This window comes from Agelaius tricolor, unplaced genomic scaffold, assembly GCF_023055355.1.
Source record: "Agelaius tricolor isolate 1412-34295 unplaced genomic scaffold, bAgeTri1.0.p SCAF_2, whole genome shotgun sequence".
Taxonomy (NCBI): domain Eukaryota; kingdom Metazoa; phylum Chordata; class Aves; order Passeriformes; family Icteridae; genus Agelaius; species Agelaius tricolor.
The window spans coordinates 39534892-39554401 of record NW_027269262.1 but is presented as its reverse complement, the minus strand read 5'-3'; the positions used below and the strand labels follow the sequence as shown (position 1 = coordinate 39554401).

Genomic DNA, 19510 nt, shown 5'->3' with positions numbered 1-19510 from the left:
GTTTTTCCTTATAATTCCATCACCCAAGCACTGTAATAATTTTTCTAGATTGTATCTTTCCTATTTGCTGCAAGGCTAATCTTTAATGTTGTCTGTTGATTTTGAAAATCAGAAATAAATCTAACAAACTTTCAACTACAGAATTAGGCTCTATCACCCCAGCCTGCAGCACACCACATACTGCAAATTCCTGTTTCAGAAAACTTCAGGGCATCGGTGCAGTAGAATGTAGATATCTAGCAAAAGAGCACATTAAGCTTTCGTTAAGCTTATCATACCAATCAAACATTTTCCACGGAAGGCGTTTATTGAGCACAATTTTATGTAACAATAGTCATGCACTATCTCATCAATCCCATATATCTGTAGTTTGTCTTTCTCAAGCAGCTTGGATCCATTCTTGTCCATTTCTACTTTACGTGCAACTAAATCAAACACAATTTCCTCGGGTTTCTTTCCCTTTCTAATGTCTCCTAAACATTGTATTTTCTTCAGAAGTCATTCTTCTGCTAGGTCCACGACAGTGAGCAGTAATTAAACACATGGTCATCACTGAGGAGAGCCTGTGCGTGACAACTAATTTTTCAACTTTAGATGGATTTGTGCCTTTGTTTTGTTTTTTTTTTCTTCCTTCACTTCTGTAGCTTCGACATTGTTTCATTAAGTTTGTTGCACTGACACCCAACAGTTCCGCGTTTGCTGATAGGAGTCTGTCTACGCGGCTTCCCGAGTGCACGAGGCTGAAAGATGCCCTCCCGGGCCGTGTTCCCGAAGGGATCTCTCACCGGAGCCGGGATACCACGGCCGCAGCCACCCGCCAGCCTGGAGAAAAGTGGGCAACACCGGGGCGCCCGAGGAGCGCACCCTCCGTGCTCCCCGTGCCATACCCGGGCTCTGCCGGGCCGAGGCGCCCCGCGCCCCTCCCCGGGGCCCCGGCGGCGGGCAGTGCCGGCGCTGGGGGCGGCTCCGCGGCCGCGGCGCCGGGGGCGGTGTCCCCGCTCCGCCCCGCCCCGCTCCCGGCCCTGGGCGCGGGCAGCCGCCAAGCCGCCGCCGGGCGGAGCGGAGCGGAGCTGGGCGAGGGGCGGCGGCGGCGGAGCGGGGCAGCGAGGGGCGGCGGGGAGCGGAGCGGGGCGGAGCGGCCGCCACCCGCCCGGCGGGGCGGTGCGGAGCGGAGCGGAGCGGCCGCGGGAGGAGCGGGGCGCGGGCGGAGCGGAGCGCGGCGGCTGCCGCTGCCTGGATGCCAGAAGCGCCTCTGGAGCCAGCGGCCGGCGGCACCCGGGAGGGCCCGGGAGAGAAGGAGGAGGAGGCGACGGCAGCGGCGGCGGCGGAGGACTCCGGGCGCGGACGGGAGGAAGCAGGCAGCGCTTGCCATGGCCTCCAACTTTAACGATATAGTCAAGCAGGGCTACGTAAAAATCCGCAGCAGGAAGCTGGGGGTGAGTTCTTTTTCCCTTCGCCGGCGCTGCCCGGGGTGGGGGCGAGGCGCTGGGCATCGCCTCGCCGGCCTGGGGGGCGGTGGTGCCCCGGGCCGGGGCTGCCAGCGTGGGGCGCGGCGACCTGCTGCTGCTGGGGCTGCTGCCGCTGGGGCTGCTGCCGCTGGGGCTGCTGCCGCTGCCTCTGGTGCTGCTACCGCCGGTGCTGCTGCTGGCGCTTGGACTTCGCTCCCGGCTCCGGAGGGGTCGGTGGGGGAGCGCTGCCATTGCGCCTCGGAGAGAGCCTGCTGCTCCCCTCTCCGGGAAGGCGCCGCTCCTCCCTTGCCTCTCAGCGATCGCCCGCCAGGGTCACTGTCCGCGGAAAGCTGCGCCCCGTGCCCCTGTACTCCTCGAGTCCCCCAGCCCAGGGCTGGCACTCCCCTTTGGCCGTCCCTGCGCTCCCCGGTCCCTCGCCTTGCTGCCTCCGGCAAGGGCTTGGGTGGGGAGAGAAAGGCGCAAGCAGGAGCTGTAAACTTTGTGTACAGATTCTCCCTTTCTCTATCGCTCCCATTTCGGAGGGGGATGTTTTCAATCAGGGCAGGGTCAGAAAACACTCTGCTGATACCGGAGTAACAGAGAAAAGCAGGGTTGGAGGTGTGATGGTGCTCTGCCCTAGGGCACGGGGGACTGGGGAATGGGAGCCTGCAGCGCACCGGGGATGGACCGGGAGGCAGCGGGGTGACAGCCTCATGAACCTAAAGGCAGATACAGAGGCTGACACTGATTAAAGCTAGGGGCAGTCTCTTAGGTGGGGGTGGCTCTTCGCAGTGCCCACCGGGATGCTCAGCGACACCGCGGGTGCTATCAGATTGGCCATGGGCACTTTCCCTGAAGGGGTGCAGCAGATCTTGAAAAGGCAGTGAAGTTGGAGCAGAGTGTGTGCAGAGGTCTGGATTTTCTAAACTTCAGTCGGTGTGGGGAATCATCGGTTTGGGCTGTCTCCTACCCTTTGTGAGCGAACAGGACTGCGTGTTTGCACATCTGCTGATGTTGCTAGTAATCCTGTAAGGTCCAAGTGCCTGTTGGCCTGAGGCTGGGAGGAGGTCTGAGGTTCTTTGTGTTCACTCTTCCAGTTTTCCTTCAGGTGTGCAGAAAAGTGCAGGGTCTCTACCAGCTCTGCCTTCCAGGGAGGTGATCCTTGCTTCCCCTGAAACGTAACAGCAGGGACCATGTGAAGTCTGCCCTCCTCCAAGTCGTGCTCTGTGAGCTTATCACAGTGCTAATATTTATCTCCTCCTCCCCCTGTCTCCCTTCCCCCCCCAGATGCTGTGCATTGCTTGCAGACACAGTGTGCAGGATGGTGGGAGACTAATCATGAATTGACCTTTGGAGCACTTTGGTGACTTGGCAGGGCTGTTAATTTCAAAAGAGCACAGGAAAGTTTGGTCCAATCCCTTAATAGCCTCAACTACAAATGTTTGAGAGATGGTGTAAATTCAAAGAGAATGGATGCTCTTAATGATTTTGCAGCCCCAAAGTCACTCTGTGCATCAGTCAAGCATTAATCTTATCTGAAGAAGCAATTTCTAAGCCTCAGTTTGTTTCTGGCAGTCCTCTGCTTAACCTTTGCTCATCGGTTTTTCCCCTGCTCAGCAGTGTTATTGGATGGGCCCAACACAAAGCACAGAGATGATGGTATCCCATCACCTTGATGTTAGTATTTGGAAGAGTTAATCTATTTGCTTTGCAAATCTGGCTTTGAAGCCATCTCAAGTGTCCTTTAAGTGTGAAATTATGTATATGCATATCTCAATGTCTGCAGATACTTTTATATATCTATGTCTATGTCATACGTGCAACAAATGTAGAGTTCGTATCGCAGTAATCTTGGATGATACTTGCTGACCTGTGTAAAAAAATTGTGAAGAGAGTGATATTTCATTGCAGAATGTCTTATGTAGCTTGAATATTTTGTTTTGGAGATGTTATCTGATTTTTTTTAAGGGAGAAACATAAAACTTTTTTTTTGCATAGATGCTTTCCATGGTCATAACGATTGTGGTACCTCTACACTAAGCAGAAGGGAAATAGTTTATATGGTGTCTGTGGAGGTTTTTCTCCTACTGAAGTGTGTGAGGGTGACAATTCAGACTATACAGCCTCAGGCAGGTGGTAGTATAAGCTTAAATATGACATATGGAAATGCACATCTGAATAAATCTATTAAATACAATTTAAAAGGGATTATATTTTATAGAAAATAGCATCAAAATTCAAATGAATGTGATCGTTGAAAGGTATGAATATGTGTGTATATATCCATAGCTAATTGGATTCTTGTGACTGAATATCTAAATTAATGCAATTTTTATTCACCCAGTGAAACATTAGAAGTGTGTCTTTTTTTCCTTTATGTCTGTCTCCAAGTCCAAACCTTAATGACTTACACTGGAGCCATCATTATGTAGGTGAATACATCAGTTTTCAGGGATATAAATGTCTGCTAGCAAATGAATATTTTTAACCTCCAAAAATACTGAGAAGAGGGAAGAGAGCTATAGGTTCTGGAAACTAAAGCTAAGATAATTTTTAAACATGGCAATAGAATTTTATCTCTTGCTATGTTATGTTTCATTCTTACACACTGGAAGTTACTGGGTAGGTTTTTTTGGGCATAATAGTCTACATTCCTTGAATATTTCAAAGTCTCCTGAAAAGCAGATTGATTAAAACTTGGAGAGCTGAGGTGTCTAATACCAATTTTAGTGCTAGACTTGGGCAATAAAACTAATTCTAACCTTTAGGCCGGTAGCCAATTTGTTATGGAAATTCTTCCAATTCAGCTTTTATTCTGTTTTGTTTTGTGACTGAAGGAGCCCTGGCTAGGAATCAAATGGAAGATACTTCAATAGTATATTTATATTTTATTCAAAAAAACCCACAACAACAAGCTTTCATTTGGGGAGACCTTTCTGGTAGAATTTACTTCTTTAAGAATTTAATTTACAGAAACCCAAGTAGTAAATCTTCAACTAATTGTAAAATAGAAATCTTCATGATTTTTTTTTAAGAAGAAGGATGTTTACTTCTGCTGTTTTACACCTATACCTTGCTTTAAGTACTTGTTACCCTTTCTGCCTATTCCCCACATACCTTCAAATTCTATTCATTGTATTCATGAAGTGACGACTCAAGCTGGTTTCCCATCAGTAATTGATTCTGTTCAGAAAAGCGATTTGAAGACAAAAATGATGCCTAAATTATGGAAATACATGGCAAGGAGAACTACAAGAATTTGTCCTTACTTTTTGTTTAGTGATACTTGATCATTGACTTTTATTTTGCCTGCTTTTCACTGTAATCCTTATGTGCTTGTTTACAGAAATTCACTAATAAGTAAAATGGATGGTATATTCTTCTGACAGTCCAGTGTTTTCAAGAAGATCTCATTGTTTTGATACCTTTATGATGCTAAAGTTGCTTTTGTTGCAAGATTGGATAGTTAGCTGAGGAGGTTTTCCAGCCTCTCTGTTCTTGTATTCTGACTCTGGGAGTGTCATGGTTTCTGCCATGGAGATGTCAGGCCACAAAGAGACATCCAGCCAGTCTGAACACTTAGTCTGTCTCCTTACTTTCATTAGTCATGAACTGTACATGAAATTTTTCTCTGGTTCCTTGAAATGTTGAATATACATTCAAGGCTATGCAGTAGGCAAGATTATGTGTATTTGTCATGTCTTCATCAAGGTATCATGGTGTCTTTGAGACTTAGAAACTGTAGTCATTGAGGATGACTGTAGTTAAAATATCTTTATAAAATCTGTTTCCCTGCAGCCTAAATATGCCTTTCTTTTCAGTGCCCTGGCATTCCCACATTGTTTGATATTTTGCTTTTCTCTAATACTACATAAAGGAAATACTCGTTCTAGCAGCCATTACATTTGATCTGTGTGACCCTTCTTTGAAATAAATTTGATTGTAATGTGGTGTGCTGTTCAGATCAGAATAGGTCATTTGTGTAGTGTGGAACAGGACTGTGCTGCCTTTGTTCTTTTGGAATCTTTCATACGTGTGTCACATTAAAATTCATATGACACAATTTTGTACTGCACTGGCTGTGCTTATAGGCTGAAACTTTCTTGTAGCAGATTGGAATTCCTTTGTTGCCTCCTAATAAACTAAGCTGTGAGGATTTCATGCCTTGCTGAAGTGCTGTTTCTTAGAAAAAAAAACAATTTGATGTCACATTAGGAAGTCTAATAAAAATGAACATTGTGTCACTTTGATAGTCTTGTTTTGACCCATATCAACCTTCGAAGTCATAATCTTATTGTTTGTTTCTGTCTTTTTTTTTTGTCATGCCTTGGCCATAGAATGAAAGAATCCTATCTCTTGGAAATTTTCACTCCATTTGTTAATAATTGCTAATTTTTCCATGTTTCCACATACTAAGTGGAATTATTTTCTGGGTGCTTCAGTTTATACTCTAATACACCTATCCGAAGAGAAAATTGTACCTGCCAGTCAGTCTTGATTGAGTAATAAATAGTAGGTTGCTCTTAGTCACCAAATTAGAAGTTTTACCATATAACCTCCCCCTATTTTTAACCATACTTTTAGATCATTACAGGTACCTTTTCTGTAAATGAACACAGTGTTTCTCCATCTGCAGTTAACCCTGTCTTAAATCAATCAGGACTAACAATGCTATGACTACAAACCACTGATTGCAGTTTTGTTCCTCTTGAAATAATGCTGTATGTGCCTTACAAAATCCTGACATTCACTTGATATTGTGTGTACATTTTGGGTGAAGAAAGAAAAGGAACCTGCAAAATTTCTTGGATTTGAGATTACATTGATTGATCACAGTGGCTCAGCAAGTGGGTCGTGATGAATACAGAGGGCAAGGTAAACGTTCTTCTATTTCTTTGAGTTGCCACAGCATATACAAAGAAACAGACAAACACATGGAAAAGTACAAATAAGTAGTGCACCTGGAATGGATAACCTTTCCATAGATTGTTTTATATTATTATCTATGGGAAAGGTGCTCAGCCTGATTGTAAGCACCAAGACTGCCATTTGTATAACTGCATCCTGACCGGTGATATTAACTGTGAGTTACATCTTGAAGTATGAATATAATTCAAATAAAACTATAAACCCTTACTTCCTATCTATAATAAATTCTTTTAATTTTTATAAAGCTCCAGATGGACAGGATTTAAAATGAAGATTCCTTCCTTGTAAAGGAGTTTCTTTTTCACCATAGTTCAAGGCAACCTGAGATATGGAATTAAAAGATTTCACCGTAATCCATTAAAGAAGCTAGTCACGTTTCCTACTTTATACTGAAAGTATCATTTAAAATACCAATAACTACTCCTTTCATTCTTCTTGCTACAGTTATGTGAATGAAGTTGAAGAATTAAAAGGAAAATACATGGATTTCCAATTTGGTCATTATGGAAAGAACAATCATCTTGAGCTTCTGACTAGTTTTTATTGATTAAGCCTATTGTACAGGAAATTGAAAGAAATATCTTGCAGCCATGGCAAACAAGGACAAAAAGTCCCACAACTTTTTATGCTAATGTTTGTGTTAAAGCAACTTGTGAGTCAGGTTTGTGGCAAAAACATTGAAGTTGCTGTGCTTCCCAGTTATTTTCTTGATGTGCTTTTCCACCTCTTAATTCCCAAGAGGTGTGATAGCCAAAGGGCTGGTAATGTTGTAATGGATTTGTAATTTTGTAATGGCATTTACTTAGAGTCAAATAGTTCTCTTTTGTAGATAGCATATCACATCCATGTTATCAATGGATTATAGATGCTTCTATTTTTACTCTTGTGTGTAATACCATTGGCCTCAGTGACATTACACCTTAGCTATGTGAAGATTACACAAAGAAGTGTTTGTACAGACTCTCTCTCTTTCACTTGCATATTGTGAGATGGTAAAATTTTATTGAGAATTTATTGTATCTCCTGCAAGGACTTCTGTTTTTCATTTAGGAGTCTGTCATTTTTGTCTTATACTGGACATTATGACCTGATGAAAAGACCCAGCAAAAAGACCCTGAAGTCAATTTGAGGAACCCGTTAACTTTGGTGGCTTTGGTTCTTGTCCATGTGGGAACATTAGCCACATGCATAGAACATGAATTTCCTTGTTGTAAAATGCCTTTCAAATCCTACTCAAAGGAATTGTCCTTTCTGAAATTGGTAATTATGGAAGGAACATGCTCTATGAATCCTTGAAATATACAAGGAATTATTCATGTAATTCCAGTAGTGAGTTTTCTTCCTAGTTTTTTAGAAATAATCTCTCTTCGAATCATTCATTCAGATTTTTGCAAGCAGTGCAAAATGCTTTATAGCTGTTGCCTGGCAACAACATATTCAGGCAACAGCGTATGTGAGTCAGTTGTTATATGTTTATATATGTGGCTGTGTAAAGAGCATATATTTTAGATAGATACTAATGAGACATTTTAAAAAAGACGTGCTGTGAAATGCTCTTTTTAAAAATAATAAAATTCAAATAAAGGTTTTGGGGTCTATGTTACCCTGGAAAGTTTGTCTTTTGTTTTAGGTTATGTGAAAGATCAGCTAGCTGAATGGCTTTTCACAAATGCCATGATGTAGTTAATATACTTCCATTCAGTCTGAGCAAGCAGTGTAAAATATTCTCTTTGTTGAAGGCAAGCAACATTTTATATGTATGGATGCTAAATTATATCCTTCACAGTTCTTTAAATTAATAATGTGTTATTGAACCAATAATACGTTATTTTTACTTTTGCTGTGTACTGTAGCCTTTCATGTACACTATATTTGAAATAATAATTGCAAATGTTGCACTGCAATTTTTGTTTTTAATCTTTGCAACTTGCAGCACAACTGTAAGATTCAAAATTATTGTGGTGCATTATTGTCATGAATTATAGTTTGATTGAAAGTTTTTTTCTGGAAAAAATACAGACTTCAACTGTAAATAATATGAAATTTCTTGAAGAAAAACAAGGAAACCTTTTGCTACTGTGGAGAAAGTTTCTATGTGGTAGGACAAAATGGCAAACTAAGAAAAAAGATTTTAGTGAGAGTAGAGTGTGTGCAGTAACTGTCTTGACACTTGGGCACATAAATGCTTGATTTCAATTGTTTATTTTAGTATTCAGAAAACATGTTCACACATCATGTCCGAGGAAAAAAAATCTGTGTGATTGATAGATTCAGCTCATAAACCACTATATGTGAAAACTTTGTACAAGTCAAGAGAGTTCCAAACAGTGAGACTTGCAGCTGGCATCAGAATTGAATCTGCTGTCTCCAGGAGTCCTCTTACTGGCTAGGATAGGGTAGGATAGCTTTCTTGGAAAGAGTTTTGAAGATGAATGTTAATTTTGAAGTCTACTTAGAAATTAAGGGGGAAAAAAAAGCCTTTTGTAAGGTAGTTATGAAATATGCTTCTTCTCAAAAGTGATCTCTCCTGCAAAATAAGTCTTCCACATTCTGACACTTTTTAACAATTGCAATGTGTGAAACGTGGCATCGCTGTCATACTGAGAGGTTACAAGCCCATGCAAATGGAACCTCACAGGAATTACTGTTCACTTAAGATGCACATAAATTAGGAAGATAATTAAGGGAAGTGTGTAAATCTTTTAAAAGATTGATCTTCTTTCTCTCTGTTGTTCAGTTGCCAAAATGTCCCTCATCATCTCCGGCTTATCTGGGCTGAACTTTGGAAAGGTTGTATTCATTAACGTGTCAGTGAGGAATTAGAAGCACACAGCATTGACTAGACTGGGAGAAAAAAGTTACACTGTGTCTGCTAGAGGAAGGGCTCTTTGGCATATTTCCCCTACCTGCTCATGGCAAAAAGAATTAATGGCAAAGTTTAATATCGAAAGGCTGTCACCGCTGTGGAACCAAATTACTGCCATTTCTGAGAAAGAAACCCTTGATACTTCCATTACTCTTTGTTTGTCCCTGGACTTTTTCTTTATATGAGACAGTCTTGCTCTGTGGTACCCTGCCCTCAGAGTGAATTGTATATTCTCATTCCTCATGCAAACACTTTTTTTCCTGCAAAGAGAAAAAGAGTGCATGAAATATTACAAAACAAGAATACAATGGACTTTTCTGAATGAGTGGTCATAATTATTGGCTTTGTACGGTGCCTAAAAAGAAGAGGAAGCTTCATTTTAACTGAAGTTGACATGTTCAGTTATTAATTGCTAGATTGGTATGATGATAATAAGGTGTATGATGTGTAAAATATATATAAAATACTATGACAATAAATCCCTGAACAGCAAAGGGTGGAGGTTAATTTTCATAGCTGTAGCAAGGTTATTAAAATAAAAGATATTTTACTGTGTTTTATTTTCTGTAGTTCTAGTATGTTAATCTACAGAATGAATTCTAGAGCTTTTTGCACTGTGGATGAAATAACTTCTCTTGAGAAGACAAAAATCTTTGTACTGATATGTTGGACTCAGAAAAGTTAAATTTTAGTCTTTTGTAATGTCGAGCACTTTGATTCGTTCCAGCCTTATTCTCAATTATACTAAGCCCACTGTACACTACATAAATTAAATCTAAAGCTGTGTTAAAGCCCCTTATACCAGCATAGTGAATGCTTTTAGTGTAAATGGGAAACATTTCTCAACTTTTCTGTTTTTACAATTAGTATAATCTCTTCTCACCCATGATTACTTTATTTTGTTTGTCTCAACTATAAACTCATGTTAAGTTCTTTAAAATTAATATGTTGGTTAATGCTGACTGTGGTCAAAATATTTTTAGGAGCTACAACTCTGTAGAGAACACCAGAATAATTCATACTTCGTTTTTGATTTTTGAATTTCATAACTGTGGAATGGCTGAGGTTGAAAGGGATCTCTGGAGGTCACCTGATCCAACCTCTTTCTCAGGCAGGGTCACTGTCTATTTTAATATGATTTGAAGAGTTTTTGGTTGAAAAGAAACTTCTGGTTGTGTTTCATTTAATTCTTCTATGGATTTTTTTTTTTTTTTTACAGTCAGGATTTGTTCTGTAATTTGTTTTAGATTTTTCTTATATAAAGAAGGAAAATTTTGTGCATTTTCTACCCAGATCTTACTGATAGAAATGACTACTCATCAGTTTTCAGTTTTCTTCTTAGAAACAAGTGTCAGGAATAGGAATGCAAGAAGTCTGAAGCTGGTAACTTTGATAGGCCCTATGTTTCTTTTGCCCTGAGACAAAATTATAGCACAAAATCGAAAGTATTGGAGAATTTTACTTATTTTACTTTTTAAAGTGGATATTGAAATATTTAAGGTAGAATTGTTCACATCTCACTTGGCAGAACAGTCCTGAAAGGTGAATATGGTGCATGAGACAATTTCATAACTGCTTGGGTTGCTCGTCTGCAGTTGTGAGTGTAGATTTCTGACCTTAGCCATTCAGAAAAGCTGTCTTTGTCCAATATATGGCACATAAAGTAACATCCTTATTTTAAAGCAGGGGGATGGGTTAAAGATGTTACTGCAACATATTTTTCCTCTCTTAGTGCAGTGTATTACTGGTCAGATTTTGAGGTGACATCAGTTGTCTCATCTCCAAGTTTTATAAAAGGCATATTCTTCCACAAAAAAGTTGGATACCCCTTACTCTGTAGGCTTATGTGAAGCATTCTGCTAAGAATTGCTAGTACTTAGCCTTAACTTGTATGTTTTACCTATAGTATCTTGGAGCCCAGCAGGGGGAACATGTATTTGTATGGTCCTACAGAGGAAGGTCTGTGGGAATTTATGCAGGTTGTAGGGCTGAGTCCCCTCACAGAGCCTAGAGATAACAAAATGCATTGTTTCTTGAGGAGTTCTACCAATGTGTGCAATAAAAGAGCACTATAGAAGCATTTATTCAGGGGAAATATATTAGGTTGCAAAAAAAAAAAAAAAAAAAAAAAAGAGATAAGTTAAATTATGGTTTGCCTGTAATAGTAATACTAATCTGAAAGCTTCCAGAAGATTTGTAGCATTCAATATTGTCAGGATACTGGTTTGCCTATAACAAAAAAAGTATTTTTTTTCTTCACAAAAGGAGTAATCTTGAGATCACTGAATGATTGGTATCTTCTTCAGTGTGTCATAGCTTAAAGAAAAAGGTTGAAGATGTAGTGGGTAGCCTTTGCTAATAAGAGTATTTGTTGAACCTTTTTCATTATCAACACACGTAGGTGGTGATGTATCGTGTTGCATTTTTCCAATTATCGAATAATCTGGATGTCTGGGGTTTTTTTATAATGAAAATTCTAACGTAGAACCATCCAAAAGAAAAATAAGAGAAAGGAAGCTACTTTTGGCTTTAAGTGTGAGCATGTAGATGAATTATATCATCTTTTTCAGGTGTAGGTAATAGTTACCTTGATTAGATCTCACTGCTCAGTGTAGGCACATCTTTAATTTCTTCTGACGAGTTGTAAGATCAAATGTTTTTTACTGGGAAAGCTGTGCAACAGACAAAAAGTTTCTCAGCACTAAATCTGCATTTGTACATAAATTTTGGCTGGTGAGAATTAGTGAAAATTAGTTTTGCAAAAAGCAGAGTGAAAAATTCTGAGATCTGTCTTCCCCAATGGAGCAGAATCTCTGACAGCTGTTATTCCCAGTAATGATGTGTGATGTAGTAAATTGATAAATATTTTTAAAAAATATAGCAGAGGAAATAAGTGAAAGGAAGGAAGCAGTCTGCTGTAGTCTGATGTTGTTGCAGAAAAACAAGAATAGAATTATTTTATCGTCCCAGAGGTCTTAATAAAGAAGAACACTGCAGTTTTTTAAAGGTGAAGTAGGTACATTAATGCAAAGGCTCTATTTCTAGAATATAAGCTAGGACACATTATAGGGCTTGTCCAAGACCCAGGGGCCAAATGGAATATTGCGGAGTCACGACCATTTCAGAAGGTTCAGGTTATTTTGAAGAATTAGGTCTGAATGCTTGTAGTGTATCATTAGAGATGATTCTTTTCAGACATTTCCTAATCATTTGGGATGAAGATAATGCTTACAAATCATGAAAGGGAGCTGTAACTAATGGTAACAGCTTAGCAGCTGGCAGAGAACATTGGCTAAACTATCGGAATTAGGAATCTGAGGTACATTGAAAATGGAAACCTCACAGTGAGACGTAAGGAGGAATCTGTGGAGCAGCTATGGAATAGATTTATATGAGATTTATGGCCAATGAGAGGTAAATTTATACTGGTGGACCTCATAGTGCATTTATTTGAGGATAAACTTTGCTGTAGCAGCTTTTATACAATAATATACCTATAGTGTTTAGATGTATTGCTTTGGGATTTTTTGAACAGAAGGAGAAACTGGAAAAGTAAATGCTACTTCTAAATATTTTTGACATGATTTTGACATGATTATAACATAATGCAGTGTATGTCCCAAGAGAACCCAGAGGTCAAATATGTTTCAATATGGTTTTGGAAGTGTATTTTCCAGAATTCTGGATTTCAGAAAATAATTTTTGCCTGGATTTTTTTTTCCTCTCTTCTCTGAAAGGGAAAATCAGTACTTTCTGCTGTGTTTCTGTATAATATTATTTTATGGCTTAGAGTCATTTCACTTAAAAAAAAAGAATATTCAAGATGAATCTATCCTATGCTGCAATCTAAATGAAATGGAATTTAAAACTAGCGAGGTGGTGCCTCTTGTTCAATTCTTCAGAATTCTTTCTTTCTTCCACCCCTGGCTTACCTGAAACATTTCCTAGACGAGGATAAATAATTGATCTTCAGATAGCAAAACTAACAGTTTTTCTTTCTATACTTTGGAAGTTACAGGAAAGAATATATACCCATTCTCATTTAAACAAACAATACTTACTCGATTTACTTGTACTGATTAAAAGGGACTGAACTAATGGGCCAAATATCTGCTTGTGGGTAGAAAAGCATATGAAGGAATACAGTGTTCTTCTGTACATGCCAGGCTTTTAAGTTTAGGAAAATGCAAGAAGTTGTAAATTACATTGATTTTGCTGACCTGAGCTAACCTGCAGTGGTGGCACGGCGTCACTGTCGCTGGTGCTCAGGGCTGAGCCGAATGCACAATAGATGAAATGAGTTAAGCAGGAGATCTGAAATGGGAAATGCTGCTAGCCACCCTTTGAAGTCAGCTTTAGAGAGCTATAAAACAAAGCAGAGCTGACTGCATAGCCATTAAGATGATCGTGACTGAAATAGTGAGAATGGAAGCTCAACTAGCAATACATAATTACCAAGAGATTGTTGATTTTTGTCACTAGTGTTTGTTCATTAAGTTAGGCTTGCAGTGACTTTGTAAACAAATACAGAGGAAAGACCTCTGGTAAAGAGGGCCAAACCTTCCCTAGACTGTGCAAGTGTCTCTGAAAGTGTGTGTGTTTGCAGGTATCACACACCAACCTCAGGGCTCACTGTAGCTGTGCTTTGACCAAGCTTCATTCAGTCAGTCCTTTGTTACAGCATGTTCATAAAATTCTGTCAATCCCAGCAAATGCTATCAAAACCTAAGCTGGGCAGAGCAGATCCTCATCTTCAAAATTCTTTTTCCAGGTAGGCAGGTAGTTTTAGGGCTGCATCCCATGTAAATGGGATTTGTTCAGATTTCATGCCTCAGCTTTTCTTCAGAATCAGGAGGGTTAAAAAACTCAGTTTCTGAACCCAAAATTGAAATGCTTTTGTAATATTTTGTCCTCAGGACCAGATGCCTTAGGCATAGGCCTTTAATCCCTGTGCCCTAGTTACAGCAATTAAGGTTCATGAAATATAAATTTTGTTACATATGCATCTTGGTTTCTTCTTTTTTCTTCAGTTTCAAAATCAGTCTGAAATATTAATGATCATATTAAATGGACTTCGTTATGTGAATTGCTGTTAATATTGCATTCTAGTTATCCTTAACAGATGCAGTGAATGACATTTTCTAACATTTAGACTTAAATGCACGTTCTCTTGTTGAAGGAAATCTTGACTTTAATAACAGAGTTTCTTTGTAGGTCTGCCTCTTTATCTGCATTTAAGTAAAAAGTTGCTGAAGGTATGCAGCACTTTGGAAAAGCACGGTTCATGATTTCTAGTGCTGCAGTGCAAATTAATCATTGTGGAACTGTGCTGGGGAGAACAGAAATGCCTAACAGCATTGTGGTCTTTGCCTGAAAGAGCTTATGCTCCAACATCTGAGATGTTAAACCTATCCTTCAAAGTCTCATGGCATTTTTTTTTTCCACTGAAAGATTTCTCTCAACCTAAATCCATCATCCATTTCTGCCATCCTGTCTATGCAAATGGATTTCTGAAGCTTGATCATAACAGTTCCTGTCTTCCTTCACACTGATGAAGAAGTGGTCACTCATTTGAATGATGTCCCCATCAGTACAGGTTTTTTTGGGACCAATGATAAGTAATGAGGGTACAGAAGTGGAAAACCAATTTCATTTAAATGGTTCAATAAAAGAAGTGCTGCCTGCATAGCAACAGGTGTAGCCATGCTAGATTATATCTCACTTATAGAGATAGTAGTCCCTTCAGTATAGATATGAAGGCTCTCAAATGAAAAATTCACAGCCTTCTGGGGGGTTTGTTTTTGTTTTTGAAGGCAGAGGCGTATGTCACTGTAAAACAACTATATGTACTTTAATGTGGCCAGAAAAGAGGCACTTAGCTGTTCCACTGCAAAAAGAATGAGTTAATAAACCCGGCACACAATCTGTCTCTGCTGTAGCTCTTGGCACACAACAGCCCTAATTGGTGGAAGCTATTGAGGCCTTAATTGCTGATTTTGCAGTACTGCCATGTTTACTGATAAGGTTTAATGCAAGCTAAAATTTGTTAACTGGAGAGAAACAGTCACACTTTCGTGAAGAGTGTGAGGACAAACAGCAGGCTTTTCTGAAGCACCAAATGACAACAAGGTATTTCAGCACGTGGAATCATTAGATTTGTCCTTTGAGACTCTTGAAAGGCCTTTCCTTGAGCAGAAGAGTAAGAAAAACTTTGTGTCATATAGCTAGTGCTGAAATAAGCCTACAGTTGAAGTGATAGTGTTCACCTCCCTGATTGAGATGATGGTGCTGTTCTGAATAGATGGAGGACCATTGTATTTAGACATTAAGACCTTTAGTTCTTGAACTGAGATATCCTCACATTTTATTTTTAACATTATTATTACACTATAATACAATGGCCTTTTGAGCTACTAACCTGCTGTTTCATTTCTGAATTATTAAGTTAAAAATCATTGTTACTGGTATTTGAGTTTATGTAGTAGTAATAAAAATACCAAGTAATAATGTTTTATGGCTGTTTATGTCCAAAAAGCTAAAAGGGAAAATAAATGGAAATGTGTTTTGTACTTAACATAACACTCTGGAAGTGCCATTATTTTGTGTCTTAGCATGTTTTTTGTATACTTCATGCATAGCTTAGAGCAGAGTAAAGTGTAAGATGCTAGCTGAGTGAAAACCAGATGCTGCTGTGAGCTCCTAATGAGTTTTTTCTTTCATGTTTGAAAAATGTGACAGTATTCAAAGAGATTTTGTGCTTGCATATGATTAAGATCTATTTAAAACTGTTACTGGACATACTGTATCTAGAGTGTATTCTCCAACCATCTCACATAGTTCATAAAATGTGCATCTACATGTGTATAGAAGAGCAGATACTGGAAGTACCTTAGCACAGTGCTTTAATCCAATATTTGTTAATGTTAAGGAAATGAGAAACGTCATGTTCTTCAAGTGTACTGAGAAAACTGATAGTAATTAGCATTATATTAATTTTTTTTCTGCAGCTTAAATGGAAATTATGTCAAACATACATTAATTATGATTGTAAATTTTCTCTACTCCTTAGACCAATTTTGTTTCAAGTCGTATTTGGTTAAGTGAGTTGTAACTCCATGTGGATCCATGACAGTATAAAATATTAAGATTTGCATTACACTGTGGTTTAGATACATAACAAAACAGCTTTACAGCTGTTTAGACACGTAACCAGACAGGTTGGTTTTGAGTTTCCTCAGGGCTCTGCACTTCTGTAGTAGTCCTTGTTGGTTCAGTAGTTTTAGCCTTGAAAGGCTGATGGACAAAACAAACCTATCATCAGCGAGGCCATGGTTAAAACTTATCTATGCAGATGTGAGAGGAGCTCCCAAGCCCAAGTCAACAAGGGCTGTGTCTTTCTGCTAGTTTTAAAAACCTTGGGGGTTTGCAAGTCTGGCTCACAAGAACGACCTTCTTGCCAGGCTGTTTGGCAGACTTGTGTGGAAATCCATGGAATGGGTAGCACTTTGTTCCTTAAGCAATCTGATTCAGAATCCACTAATGTCTCCTGATGTTCTGTTACCCACAGATGCAGCAAAATCTATCTAAATCCTGTTAGTTTTACTAAAATTTGAGTAGCAATGTATTTCCAAGAGTTATGGAAAATGCAAAATAATTTGCAGTAGCACTGATCCATTGTCTCTTTAACTCCAAAGCTGTGTGCTTCCTTGTGGGGTTCAAAAAAAACAAAAACAAAAACAAAGAAACAAAAAACCACCCACCAAAAAACAAACCAAAAATAGAAAAAAAGACCTCTAAAAAACAATGAGAAAGGAAAAAATATGTCACTTTCTTTCCTTTCTGTTGCCAAGAAACAGTTACAGAAATGCATCTATCTACTCCCTTAGCATAGGAAAGGGTCTTCTGTCAAATACCAGTGGCAGGAAGTCATGAGCTTTTCTCTGCCTTTTCCTTTCACCTCACTGAAGTGTGAAACAAACAATATAAGATAATAAATTTTACTAAGATAAAGTGGGAAATAAACTAATACATTATTGAACTAGGTAAAGTTTTAGACATATTAACTCTTGCACTTAATCTGGATGTGAGTGTTGGTAATATTACATTACAGTTCTGTCTTTAATTTTCTACCAGTAATTTTGAAATAGCATTTCCTGCATGAACTTCATGAAGTAAATCCCACTTGTGCTAACTCCTGTATAGTGCTTTACTGTTAATGGTCATGTAAGTTTTTGTGTTATCTCCTGTTCCAATTCTTTTCTTGGATACCTTCTTCCCCTTATAAATTGTGATCCAGAATTAAAATTTGGAGGACAAAGTTTTAGCTGAATAAAATGTGACTTGTTTTTATCTTTCTATAGCATATATTAGCACAAAGAGGATGGTGTTTTTTATGCCTGCCACAGTGCTGAGAGAGATGGTAATTCCAATATTCTATGTAAATAGCAAATCAAAGTTATGAAACATAAAGTTTGTAGTTTAATGCACATTAAAATTGTGCGTTAATGGACATTATTATTTGCTTTATATTCTACAACAATAATTCCGCAGTTTGGTCTGTTATTAGGCTTTAGCTGTCCAGAACTTTTATTTGCTTTTCCAGAAATAAACAAATTTCAAATAGAAAATTGCTTTTGTCAGTAATTGATACTTATATATTTGCCTAAGATGAAATCAGGGGTGAGATAAATAGTTTGTTATTATTCCTTTCCTCTCTGTAATCAGTAGAGGGCTCTACCTAGCTAGTCAGTTTCTGGTCATGGTGTTTGCATTTGATTTGAGGGCATTTGAGTGATTTGAGTGAGTAGTTAAGATGTTTTGGGATGAAGGAGGTTCTTGATAGCTTTTTTTTTTTCCCCCATGTAAATTAAGAAGAAAACTCGTGGATAAGACATACAATGTAGATATTTTAGGTGCTAATTGCACTTAAGTGTTGCACTCCTGTGATTGACAAAGTCATATGCTGGGGCATCTCGTGCTCATTTACTTTGTATGTATATGTTTCAGCAAAATACCTTGGACTAAAGAGAATTTCCTGCTTTAAAAAGCAGTGGACTATATAGTTTAATTTGAATATAATAATAATAATAGTAATAAGAGATTTAGTAAGAATGAAACAATTTATATTTTCATGCCTCTATTCCAGTTGGATTCCTCAGTTCCTTTAACAAACTTTCCTGTGAGTTCTTGTCCAGTATATTCTTCTGTTTGCTTTTGTCATTTGTATAAGGCAAACAGAATGAATAATAACTTATATTCTTTTCTGTCATGTCTGGTTTTAGGGCAGACATCTGATCTGATTTAAGCAAATAGGAGTTCTTCTACTCCAAGAGAATTTCTCCAAACTTTCTGTGAACAAAGGCATGCAGTCTAGGGAGAAAAAAAAATTTAAAAAGGGGAAGAAAAAAAGGCTGAAATGAAAAACAGTTTGTTTCCATAGTTGCATTTTCCCCTTACAACTCTTTGATGCATCATAAATGTAGCAAGCATGGCTATTAACTTCATTCACTCTCTTTCACAATACATTGTTGCTGCTCTGGAGAGAGATTTCAGACAGTGCTGGACAAGCAGAAAATAGATGTGGTTAAACAGAAGTAGCTGTTGGAATGAGAAAATGAAGGAAACTTTAGAAACTGTCAATATAATGTAGGAAAAACATTTTCTAAATGAGGAATAAAGGAATATAAGCTAGGTAGCTAAAATTGCAGCTTATATTTTCCAGCATTGTTACACTTGTTATAATGGGACTTTGAGCCTGCAATACTTGGTAGTCTTGTGTAGGAGGGATTTTGCTGCAGAAGAGGTCCTACCTGATTGCTTACCATGGGGCTGTTTTAACTGCACATTAATATGACAGCATGTCCTAACAGGATAATATATAAGCTGCACACATGTTGCAATACAGTCATTAAATTTTAAATGTTTGGCTAGATCTGCCTTTTGAATTTCCTTTCTCGCAACTGCAGTGGTTACTAATGTATTATTGATGTAACTGGAAAAAAAACCCTGTAAAATTTCAGGCACTTGACTGGTCAGATTTGAAAACACAGCTAAACACATGATGTCAGGAAGATAAAGCAAGCCTGGGATCATCCAGTTCAGTGATGGCAATCATATATGGTCAGTATCAACATAAAAGGGAAAGATTAGGGAAGATAGGTTCATGTTTTAGTTCCAGGCTTCAGTTGGCCCTTTACTACCTACATTAAGGCAATTCAACAGTCATCTATGATGAATAATAGAAAATAAACAGCTACAATTTGTGTTT

General features: G+C 38.7%; 1 protein-coding gene across 1 annotated transcript in view; it reads left to right on the top strand.

Annotated features, from left to right (window-relative positions):
- Positions 1-1161: 1161 nt before the first annotated feature.
- Positions 1162-19510, top strand: part of DOK6 (docking protein 6) — a 250202-nt gene continuing 231853 nt past the window's right edge. Inside the window, exon 1 of the mRNA XM_071456531.1 lies at positions 1162-1436. Within this exon, the coding sequence (XP_071312632.1) occupies positions 1371-1436 (66 nt within the window). The 5' untranslated portion in view covers positions 1162-1370. The remainder of the gene's footprint in view (positions 1437-19510) is intronic.